We start from the raw sequence: 12301 nt of genomic DNA, 5'->3' as shown, positions 1-12301 counted from the left end.
GGACACCAGCTTTATTGCAAATCATTTCTCCACTCCATTTCTCATAGTGAGAAACATTAAGAACTGTATTTGCTACATTTGCTTACCATGAAATGAGGTTGTGTTAAAATACGTCTAAGTTCTTTTGCATCACTATTTTCAGGGTAACATGAAATTTCTTCCAATACCTGTGAATCAAATCATTAGAAATGTCAATTAATTGACGCGGTTTAAAATAAACGAAATAGGGTTTTATTCTGATGAGTCATGAGGCCTATTAACTCAAATAAATTTGCAATCAAATTTACAACAGAAAGCCTGAATGACATGGATTTTTAAACATTTTACTGAAATATTACAATTTAAATGGCAGAGGGAAAAACTTTAAACAAGGAGAAACAGACTCTGTGGAGTCCACTTCTGATAAACACATTTTGCCTTAATAAACACCACCTTATCATTTTGTACTTATGTGTTGATCAATTTGAGTCAAATACATTTAACATTATTTTTGTGGCATAGTTGTAGCCAAAGTAAAAGGATCCATTGGATACTCACCGTGAAGGGTCTTTCTACTGTAGGTAAGTGGGGCATCTTGTGTGGGTGTGATCTCGACCAACTGCAGAGAGGCAGGAAATGATGAAATTCTTCCATGTACTTCCTGTGAGGTCTTGGGGTCACTTTCCTCAGTACCCCCGCCTGGCATAGTAGTATAGCACTTAAGAAACAGGAACATATAACCAAAAACATGGAAAGAAAAACAACGGCTCGGCAATAACTAGGAACACCAGAACAGTGACGACAACAACAACCCTAAACGTTGAACAGTCTGAATACATAAAATTATGTTGATAACTAAGAGAGTAACATCGGGAAACAAATGGAACTAGGGAGGGCCAAGATGCCCCACTTACCTACAGTAGAAAGACCCTTCACGGTGAGTATCCAATGGATCCTTCTACTGTAGGAGTGGGGCATCTTGTGTGGGACCTCCCCGAGCAGTGTCCCAAATTTGGGTGGGTTTCATTAGTCCCCGATGATACTCTCCAGTACCCTTTTGCCAAAGGCCGATTCTGCCGAGGCCAGGGACCGAATTTTATAGTGACGTATGAAGGTGGAAATGGATGACCAGGTAGCGGCCTTACAGATGTCTTCCACCAATGCATGATTTCGGAACGCTGCATTGGTCGCAGCGTTGCAAACTGAGTGAGCGGTGACGCCCAGAGGGACCGGTAAGTCAGATGCTTTGTATGCTTCGCATATGCAGGCTTTCAGGGTACTACTGATTGCCGCTTTGGACATTTGCGCTCCCAAGTTGGGCGGACTGATGTTGATGAACATACTCTCCGATTTGCGCAACTCCTCTGTTCTTATTATGTATGCTTTTAAGGCACGCCGTGCGTCCAAGGTGTGCCACGATTTCTCTTTGGGATGAGAAGGATTCGGCATGAAATTGGGAACAACAATCTCCTGGCGCACGTGGAAAGGAGAGTTAACCTTTGGGATGAAAGTTGGATCTGTACGAAGACATACCCTATCCTTATGGAAAACGCAAAATTTTGAGTTTATTGAAAGGGTGCGAAGTTCAGCCACTCTTCTGGCCGATGTTATTGCAATTAGGAATAACGTTTTCATTCGCACCCATTTGATGTGCACAGTTTGTATGGGTTCGAACGGGGACCTAGTGAGTGCCGACAGGACAGCGTTCAGGCGCCAAGATGGAAACCTGTGGACTACCGCAGGTTGGGACAATTTTACCCCTCTTAGGAAGTTCAGAATGTCTGGTGATAGGATTGTTGCCCACACAAGGAATAACGGTGGCGAGAGCTGCCAATTGCCTGCGCAAGGTGGAACACTTGAGTCCCATTGAGTAGCCCTGTTGTAGGAACTCCAAGATAACGGTGAAGGATGGTTCCGTGGGGTTAGGAAAAGTGGTTTTCGGCGATGGCACCACCTGACGTAGGCCTTCCATGAGCAATTGTAGATGTTGACCGTCGACCTGCGTCTGGCTGTTAGGATTGTGGATATGACTTCTTCCGAGTAACCTTTCCTCCTTAGGTTTGCCCGTTCAAGAGCCATGCGGTCAGCTTGAACCAAGCGGGATCGGGATGCATTATGGGGCCCTGCGTCAGGAATTCGGAAGTGATTGGCAGAGTCAATTGATGGTTCTCGATAGCGGACCCAGGATGGTGGAGAACCAGGGTCTCCTGGGCCACCTGGGGGCTACAAGGATCACCAAGGCGCCTTCGGATATGATCTTGCGCAGGAGCCGAGGGATCAAGGGAAAGGGAGGGAAGGCATAGAGAAGATTTCGAGGCCATATCGCATTCAGGGCGTCCGTTGCAACTGCCTGTGGGTGGTAGTGACGGGTCATGAACCTTGGTAATTGATGGTTTTTCTGAGAGGCGAACAGGTCTACCTCCGGAGTTCCGAAGGTTTTGCATATCTTGTTGAAGACCAGTGGATCGAGTCGCCATTCGGTTTCGCACAGGTTCTGCCTGCTGAGCCAATCTGTCTCTAGGTTCTGGACCCCTCTGATGTGTAGGGCTTCTAGTGATGCCAAGTTCTCCTCGGCCCATCGGAGAATTTTTGTTGCTTCCGAGTGGAGCCTTGCTGATCTGGAGCCTCCCTGGTTGTTGATATACATCTTCGCGGCAACATTGTCTGTTCTTATGATGACATGTTGGTGACGAATCTGTGGCTGGAAGTGTTGAAGGGCAAGGAAGATCGCTTGTGTTTCCAGCACATTGATGTGGAGCCGGGATTCTTCCTGAGACCAAGTTCCCTGGACATACAGTTGACCGAGTGTGGCCCCCCAGCCCTGAAGGCTGGCGTCTGTGAAGATTTGAGCTTGGTGAGCATGTAGATAACGTTTTCCCCGTCTGAGGTTGGAGCGGTTCGTCCACCAAAGAAGGCTGAGACGGACTCCTGAGGGTATGGTCAATTTTCTGTCTTTCTTTGCGATAATGTCCAGCTGGTATGCCCGGAGGAATCGTTGGAGCGGTCTTGCATGAAAACGTGCCCACTGGGTCAGGTCGATTACCGAGATGAAGATTCCTAGTAGACTTGCCAGTTTTAGCAAGGATGATCTTCTGTTGGACATGACTTGTAGTGTCGTTTTCCTGATTTTTTCTAACTTCTCTTCTGGGATGAAAAGGGAGTCTTGTACGGTGTCCAGCACTGCGCCTAAGTGTTCTAGGCGTGTGGAGGGAATGAAAGAGCTTTTTTCTTTGTTTACGATAAAGCCATGCTGGGCTAGGGGTTCTTGAGCTACCTCGATGTCGGCGATGGCCTGGGGGATGGAAGCTGCGGAGCGAATCAGCAGGAATTCGCCGAGGTAGGGAAGTAGAAGCGGTATCCCCTGTTCCCTCAGCATGATGACTGGAGCCAACAGTACCTTGGAGAAGGTTCTTGGGGCCGTGGCTAGTCCAAATGGTAACGTTTTGAATTGATAATGTTGATCCTGTATGGCGAATCTCAGGAACTTTCTGTGAGAGCTGTGAATAGGGATGTGTAAATAGGCTTCGGTCAGGTCTAACGAAGTCAGCAGATCTTGGTGGCGAAGGGTTGCCGTGATAGACCGAAGGGTTTCCATCCTGAATTTGGGGACCCGAATGAATTTGTTGACGCGCTTCAGGTTGAGAATTGCTCTCCAGTCCCCATTTCTTTTGGGGACTGTAAAGAAATGTGAATAAGTCCCTGAGAAACGTTCCGCTGTCGGTACAGGTTCGATAGCTTGGATCTTGGCTAGGTGGGAGACCGCTTCCAGAGTTCTGTTGGCTTTGGCCGGATTGTTTGAGAGCGGCGAAATGAACAGGTGGTGATGTGGAATGATGTTGAATTCTATCACATAACCTGTGCAGATGACGTCCCTTGTCCACCTGTCCACATGTTTTCCCTGCCAACGGTGTTGAAAGTGTTGGAGACGGCCTCCCACCGGAATGCTTTGACCGTCATTGCTTGTTCTTGTTGGAATTGAAGGGCTTGCCTGGTTTGTTGTATTGTTTGAAGGACTGTTTGTAGTTCCGAAAGGAATGTTGATTCTGCCAGTGTGGTCTCTGGCCGTCACGTTGCGTGCGGGGTAAGGATTTGTGGGATCTGAAAGTAAATTTGTTGTTGGTAGAAGACCTGTCGGGTGCCCGGACAGATTTTGGCATCGTCTTTTTATTGTCCTTGGTTTGGACAAGGACTTCGTCCAATTCTTTGCCAAATAGAGCCCCTCCATAGTAAGAATATCCAGCCACTACGTGTTTTGATTGTATGTCAGCTTGCCACGGGCGAATCCAGGCGTTGCGCCTTGCTATCATGTTAGAGGCTAAGGATCTCGCTACCAGTGACATGGCATCAAAGGTGGCATCTGCTATGAAGGAATTGGCAGAAAGAACCCTTTCAATGCCTTCTCTGATGCCTTTTGCTTTGGTTGGAATCATTTCAAGGAGACGTTTGAGCCACACCATGGAGGCTCTGGCCACCGTGGAGGAGGGTGTAAGAGTTTTGATGGCTGCTGCTAACCACTCGTGGGATCTACGAAGCGCTGCTTCAGATCTCCTATCAAGCGCGTCCTTGATGTTGCCCTCCCCCTCTTTGGCTACCAGTGCACCGGAATGCAGGATGGATACAGGGGCGTCGACTGGAGGATTCTGGAGGAGGACGTGAAACTGCTGAGGCATCAGATATTTTTTCTTAAAATTTGGGGGCAATCCCTTGTGGGCAGTGGGATTGAGCCATTCCCTATGAATCCTTTTAACAAAGCATTCAGGAACAGGGAAATACTTGTCCCCCTCCCTATCAGCGGGGAAATAGGATGATGTTCCTTTTGGATAACCTTAATTGGCTTGTTGGAAGCATTGATGGAAGGTTGGGGAATTTGCTCTTCCGCGTCCTCAGGATCGCGCAAATCCAGAGCGGAGATAGTTTTAGAAATTAAGGACTGGATTTCTTCCAGTTTAAAGAACTGTATGGATTGCTCTGCGGCTGGTTCAGGGGTTTCCTCTGTGTCAGAGAATTTATCTCCCCCATCAGAGCCGTCTAAACTAGATAATTCTTCCTCCTCCTCATTAGGTAGGGCTAAGGGATCCCTTCTGTAAGAGCCGGAGTCCTCTCGATGGGGACTGTGGGATCCATGGGACCGAGCAGAGAAGCGGGCATGAGCTGTCCTTTGATCTCTGGCATCAAGTGCTTTGTCTATCTCCCTTCTAAGAAATTCAGCGAAAACTGCAGGGGGTGCGTTCATCCAGGAGGAGGCTGGAGTTAATTGCCCAGCGTTTGAGTTTCCCCGTTCAGGATCCTGTGGGTCTTGCCTGTTAGGGTCACAGGGAAGAGCCAACTGGTTGGGGGGGCCACTTGAAGAGTAGCTCGACTGCTCCAATGCCCTGGGAAGGCTGGAGGAGTCAGCTGTGGAGTCTCCGGTTAAAGGCGCGCCCTGGGAAGGCGCTAGACTCCTGGCCGTTTTTGCTTTTTTCTTTTTCTTGGTGGGTTGGGATGACTGCGCATGCTCGGAGGCGCCCGATTTTCCCGCGCGCTGCGTTGCGGCGTCTAGTTGATTGGAGTCCCCCCCCCCCCTTCCTTATGGCCGCCTGATTTTGCGGAGCGTGTGCGCTCCGCCGTGGAGCCAGCGAAGGTTTCGCGTTCTGGCGAAAAGGACCTTGCGTCCATGATTAAACAGGAGAGTTCTTCTTTGTCAACGGGGGGGGGGGGAGGGGGGGGGGAAGGGAAGCGGATGCTTTTAGCAGTGGCTAACCTACTCTTCCCCAAGCCGGATCGCACTTACTCACCCCTCTAAAGACTTCAGACAAACACAGACTGACACAAACAGACTACGTATAGGGTTTTTTGCCAGAGCCAAAAAACACGTCTGCTCTCTGCAGAGGCAGGAAAATACTGAGGAAAGTGACCCCAAGACCTCACAGGAAGTACATGGAAGAATTTCATCATTTCCTGCCTCTCTGCAATTGGTCAAGATCACACCCACACAAGATGCCCCACTCCTACAGTAGAAAAGCAAAATCTGATCAGGTCTGGGCCCAGCATAAATGCTTAAAACATTTACAACTCACTCAGATAAGCACAAAGTTCAAGCAACACAAACAGTATTTTAGAAGAAATTCCTCATAACCCAGTGGTTAAGTGGTCACATTGAACACAAGCTGCAATACCAAACAAAACATGTACCCAGGATGGGAACAACAGATATTGAAGGATCTATTAGCTAGCAAGGGGTAAAATTCATCAGTATTCTGAAGGAGAGACCACTGGAAGCTCCATATGAAAGCAGAGTGTATCTATAATAGGTATGCAAGCATGCACGCACACACACACAGAGAACATTTTCAAAGAAGACTCAAATAGATGACTATAATATTTTTGAGCACAGACCTTCATGGTCAACACATTTAAAACAGACTTTATAATAGTTACCTCTTTGGCTCTCTGTACAGCATCACTTGGTGGATTCCTGATTTGTGGTGAAGATTTTGTGTTAATTTTGTCATAAAGCTAGAAGGAAAAAATAAACAATTTAAATATTCTATGCATTACTATTAACATTTATCAGTTTGTTATCCTACAAAGTATATCTGAAATATTCCACCAGTATACTTTATACTTGTTTAGCAAGCATCAAATACACGTCACAGTGTTGACAGTTTATCCACTGAAATTATTGCTAAATTACTGTGTCCTTTCATCTGTTGAGATGAAAAACCTACCAGATGTAAACAATGGAAAGTAGCATAAAATAAGCCATTTAATTTCAAAAGTTTAGAACATAATTGATATATGAATAGAAACAACCTTCATGTAATTCATAACATCAAAACACGTCCAACAATCTTTTACTCTAGCAAGTGTGGTCTTTTATTTCCTTAATTATAGAAATTAATATAGGTGCTGTATTTTATATGAAAAAATATTGAAGGATAAGTTGTTGGATGTAGATTATTTTGTTGGCCGATGTAGAAAATGAAATCTATAACTTGGAACTGTCTTTACTTTCAGATTAAAATATCTAGACCACAAGGAGTATACTGTTTCTACATTATGTCTAGCCATAAACAGACCCAAAAACCACAAGAAAGTCAACAGCTGGGAAAGCCTCCTAGCAAGGTCAATATTTGGATTTCTAATACATTTACAAATACCAAATTGGCCTTCTGCAATAAGAACATTTTCCCCCTGCAAAAATAAAAGACATTTAATTGCTTTAGTAAATTCTTATCTTGCTCTTTCAATATTCTCCGAAGGTTATCCACAACAATTTTTATCTATGTAACTTTCTCACGATTAATTTTCTGAAAACTGGACTTAAAATCTCATGCAGACCACACAAACTCTGCTGGACTTGACAAAGAATAAAGGTATATCTACAACTATTTTCCTTTGAATATATGGAGTTGCTGATTCAGACTCTACTTCTAGGTACTGATGACCTCACTTAATAAACTTTTTATTTTGCAATGTTACCCTCAGCAAACTTGCCATTGGAATAGGAATACTGTATCACAGGGGTCCCAACTTGTTTCAGGCTGTGGGCACCTTTGGGATTCTAACACAGCATTCTGGGTGCAGCTGCAAAATGGCTGCTACAATGGCTGCCACAGGAGGTGGAGCAAGCCACAAAGTTTACACTCAGGCACATGGTAAAGATCTTTATGCTATGGTGTAGTTGGTTTAGCTGTTTGCCAGTCGTGATCATGTAAGAAACATTAGGTTGTAAGGCAAATGTGCCAGGGTACAAGCATTCGATTGTAGGCAAATGTGCCAGGATACCATTAGACTGTAAGGCAAATATGGCCAGGATTTTAAGTGTCAACAATTAGAAGGAACCAAGACAAGCCTAAAGTGAGAATTGTCATATGCATATTGTTGATGTGATCATGCTCTGAACAAGTGTACTTTCGGGGAAATGGGGAGTTTATCTTGACTCTTTGCCCTGTCCTGCTCCAGATCCTGCTGAATCATTCCTGGGTTCCCCGACATGGGTGCCAGTTAGCAGACAACCCCTTTTTCTCTATGAGAGATTGGGGGGGGGGGGTCCACCCTGCTTCTGGCCCCGGGGGGTGGCCCATACTGACATCAGATCAATCTTCAGCAGTCACTTGGGTGGTAGCAAAATGTAACCAATCAGGTATTTGCAAAGTTAAACAGCTTGTTTTGAAAACTATATAAAAGAGGCTTTTTGAAATGTATTCGTTGGACATTGGTTTGGCTGATTACAGCATTTTGTCCTGCTTTATTGCAATAAAAGCTTATGTGCTTCGTTGAACCAATCCACATGTCTCTGTATTATTGAGAGACTATTGGAAATTTTTCCAATAATCAGACAGCCAATTAAACAATAGGCTGTTCGCCTATTTGCAATGCAGTCAGGTCTATTCCCAGCCATGCCATTCATTCCCCAAATCAGCCTCCCCACTGAGTATATACCTTAAGTACGACAGCCTTGCTCACAGACAGGCATCTGCTCTTAAAGGTGGACAACTGAAAATACTACTAGGGATTTGGTATAGTTAATCTGAATTTTATCTGATTTGATCTCTCCTTGTGTTGCAGAACACACACATGTGCCATGAATGTGTACATTTATCAGTAAATTTAGTTTTGACAATAGTAAACATTTTGAAATTGTCCAAACCTACGAAAACCTGTTTCAAATCTTTTCACAATCTAAATATTTTGCATAAGCAATACTTACATCTAGTAGTGTATGAAGATGCTGATCTTGGAAAACGCTATGTAAAAAATCTAAATCTTTTTCACTGCAATCTGTAAGTGCGTGGATTTCTTCTAGGCTGTCCAACACCTGAGAAACTGCTCCTAAAATCAGACCAACAAGAAATCACTTAGTGAAATGAGTCTTAGTCAAAAATCTGGAACAAGATTTCTTTATTCACATTAATCTCCCCTAAACATTACAATTTACAGCTTTTGTCGAGTAACTGTTAAAATGCAAAATGTAAGCAATGATAATGCACATACAATAAAGGGTTTTTTTTAAAAAAAATCCAGCATGCTCAGTTAATTGGCATGGCCCAGAAGGCAAGCTCCTCCCCTCAGCCACCACACCCCTGCATTTTCAGGGACTCCCCTCCCCCACGCCTGCCTCTTCAGCCAGCAATCTTGATGCATCAGACAACTGCTGGGTTTCTGACACTGCTGCTGGAAGCTGATATCATCCTTGGGTATCTCCCTATCCCCTCAGCCTGCCTCAAGCTGTCAGGAGACCATGAACTCACTCCTACGTTCCACCATGAACTCAATCCTACATTATAAAATACATGTATTCAGGCAGTGTTTCCCAGCCTGTTGGTCCTGACCCAAAAGTGGGTTTCAAGTCCTGTGAAAATGGGTCTCAGGCTCTTGCAGTTCTAATGAACTATTAATGCTTTGTGGATTTCAAGTGACCTCCATATCAAATTAATTGGGACTTGTGGGCCACTATACCAAAAAGGCTGGGGACCACTGTTGAAGATGAATAAGCTGAGGATAGTAAAGTGCTTTACATACAATATGTTTTATGTGCTAAAAAGTCAGCAGCAAATTTTGATAGTATTACTATTAAATGTAAAATTATTTATTAAAATTAAAGCCACGCTCATGATCCCCAGTTAAATCTCAGAGGGGTTCCTGAATGAAACAGGTTGCTTAGATCCATACCAATCTGGTTTCAGGCCTGAAAAATCCTTGATTACCCTTCTAGATGAGCTCCACATAGATGGAGAGTGTGACCCTGCTAATTCTCCTGGACCTCTTGGCAGCTTTTGATATCATCCACCATGGTATGTATCCCTTTGGACCACCTTTTTGCGTTGGGACCGGAAGGCACTGTTCTGCTATGGTTTCAGTCTTATCTCAAAGGTGGTTTCAGAGTGTAGTGCTGCTCCACCCCTTGGGCTCTGTCCTATGGGGTCCCACAAGGTTCTTTCTTGGTTCCCATGCTTTTCAACATCAACGGAAAGTTGTGGGCGAAATCATCCAGAGATATGGGCTGAACTGCCACCAATACATGGATGGCACTCAGCTCTATCTCACATATCCAACAGAACCCAGGGAGGGTGCGGAAATGGTAGAAGCAGTTTTAGAATGGATGAGGGCTAACATAAACTTAACCCTAGTATTTATTTGTTTATTATTTATTATTATTTATTTATTTGTTTATTATTTATTATTATTGAGGGCTCAGGGAGGCTTCCAACAATATTAATGTTAGTAAAATTTCAAAGTTAAAAACAATTGAACAACCCTAACGTTAAAACCAGATGGCAATTAAAATATCATATTAAATAACAGAAGGTTATTATCATTTTAAAACAGGAAGGCAAGAAGGGTGGGAGAGAGGGAGGCCATATGTTGGGAAACTGTTGGTGCCTTAACCATAAGCCTGGTGGACCAGCTCTGTTTTCAGGCACTATGTAATTGCACAGATCCAATAGGGAGAGTTCCACCAGGCAGGGGCCTGAATATCTTTTGGACCAGGGATCACGAGTCGATTATTTCCTGAACACAGCACACTTCGGGTGACAAACTGAGAGAAGCGGTCCGGTAGATATGATGGCCCCCAGACGGTTTAGAGCCTGACAAAATGGAGGTGCTACTGGTGGTAGGAAGATTTGACCCAGGAAATGGGATATCTCCTGTTTTGAATGAGGCTGCACTCCCCCTACAGAAGCAAGTTTGTTGTCTAGCAGTTTTGCTGGACCCAGACTTCCTACTGGATTCAGGTGGCAGCAGTGGCCAGGAATGCCTTTTACCAACTTCAGCTAGTGAACCAGCTGGGGCCCTTCCTGGGCAGGAAAGAGTTTGCCACTGTGGCTCATGCCATGGTAACATCTAGATTACATTACTGCAATGTGCTCTACATAGGGCTGTCCTTGAAGACTGTCTGGAAGCTACAGTTGGTACAGAATGCTGTGATTAGAATGTTCACTGGGTTGCAGGGACCACATTACTCCAGTTGTGTTCCATGTACACTGACTCCCAATTTGCTTCTGCGCCCAATTTGCTTCTGCGCCCAGATATTGCTACTGACCTTTAAAGGTCTATATGGCTTGGGGTCAGCATACCTTAAGGACCACCTTCTTCCATATGAACGTATCCATTCACTCAGGTCATCTTTGGAGGCTCTGCTTATCTGAAGCTACATGGGTAGCAATCTAAGAAAGGGTCTTCTTGGTTGTAGGGGCAAAACTTTGGAACTTGTTCACTAGGTAGATTTGTCTGTCTCCCTCTATCGATATATTTTGCTAGCAGGTGAACACTTTTTTCTTTCATTTGGCATACCCCCAACAATTGTTATTAGCTCTCCTCCTGGTTTTGATTTTGTGTTTCATATTTTAAAAATTTATAGAATTATTTTCCAGATTATTTTAAATGCTGTTTTAATATTCAAATGTTTTGATGATTGCCACTTATGTAAACAAATGAACAAATACATTAATAAAGATAAATAAAAAATAGCTAAATCTTAACGCAGTATATTTTTTGGGATTCTCATGCCCTAGGTACCATCATCTGCTGAATCACCATAAACAACTGAGCTGGATGCAACAGTAGCACAGAACTTTTCCTTATCGCCCCATCACTACCACTTCATAGGCATTCAAGTGGGCTCTTTGGTGTGGTCTGCCCAACTTGCCAAAACACTTTCACCAACAATGTTCCAGACATCTACCAACTGTTCACTGGGCTGAGCTCTCGTGAAAATCATGGAAACAGATTCCTGTTAGAAAAGACAAGGGGAAGTGACTCTATCAAGTGCCAAAGCCTGGCACTCCAGGATCAACCATGTTTTCCACAGAGCTATTATTTATTCATGCTCTCACAATTCCACAGAGCATTTTGAAATCTCATGGAATTTATCTTCCTTACTGGAGGGCCAGAAGGCACTTCCGGTTTCCATTGAGGAGAAAAGCAGGGTATATATAACCAGTCAATCAGTTTACCATCACTGCAGTGAAGGGTAGTCTTGTCCATTGTACCTTCAGCAGGCAGAAGTCTGACCATGATGCCCAGGCTAGATAGTCATCTATTCCACCAAACAACTCTGCATAAACAATTAAATCAAGTATGGCTCCTTTTGTATGTGTTGTGATCAAGACAGCTTGCGATAGTCCTGTGCTAGTCCTAAGGTCCTGGGGCTGACCAAAAAGGAGGCTCCCATGAAGGCCTGCAGGACTATTCTCCTGAGGTTTGCAATACTAGGTCTGATACCACTTCCACCAGCAAAGACAGGAACCTATTGGTAAGCTAGACCTATCGTATACCAAGTTTCATGTTGGCATTCTAACACAAAAATGCATTTAAAATCATATATAAAACAATTCAG

At 44.3% G+C, this 12301-nt stretch overlaps 1 protein-coding gene across 20 annotated transcripts in view; it reads right to left on the bottom strand.

Moving 5' to 3' along the window:
* Nucleotides 1–12301, bottom strand: part of CASK (calcium/calmodulin dependent serine protein kinase) — a 199529-nt gene that overhangs the window by 60118 nt on the left and 127110 nt on the right. For all 20 annotated transcript variants that reach the window (XM_048493384.1, XM_048493386.1, XM_048493380.1 and 17 more), the window contains 3 exons: nucleotides 8672–8793; nucleotides 6397–6474; nucleotides 87–167 (listed from right to left, as the gene is read on the bottom strand). In XM_048493384.1, the coding sequence (XP_048349341.1) occupies nucleotides 87–167; nucleotides 6397–6474; nucleotides 8672–8793 (281 nt within the window). The remainder of the gene's footprint in view (nucleotides 1–86; nucleotides 168–6396; nucleotides 6475–8671; nucleotides 8794–12301) is intronic.

The sequence above is a fragment of the Sphaerodactylus townsendi genome, linkage group LG04 (assembly GCF_021028975.2).
Source record: "Sphaerodactylus townsendi isolate TG3544 linkage group LG04, MPM_Stown_v2.3, whole genome shotgun sequence".
Lineage (NCBI taxonomy): Eukaryota > Metazoa > Chordata > Lepidosauria > Squamata > Sphaerodactylidae > Sphaerodactylus > Sphaerodactylus townsendi.
The sequence above is the reverse complement of the archived record's forward strand: the minus strand, read 5'-3'. Positions and strand labels throughout refer to the sequence as shown.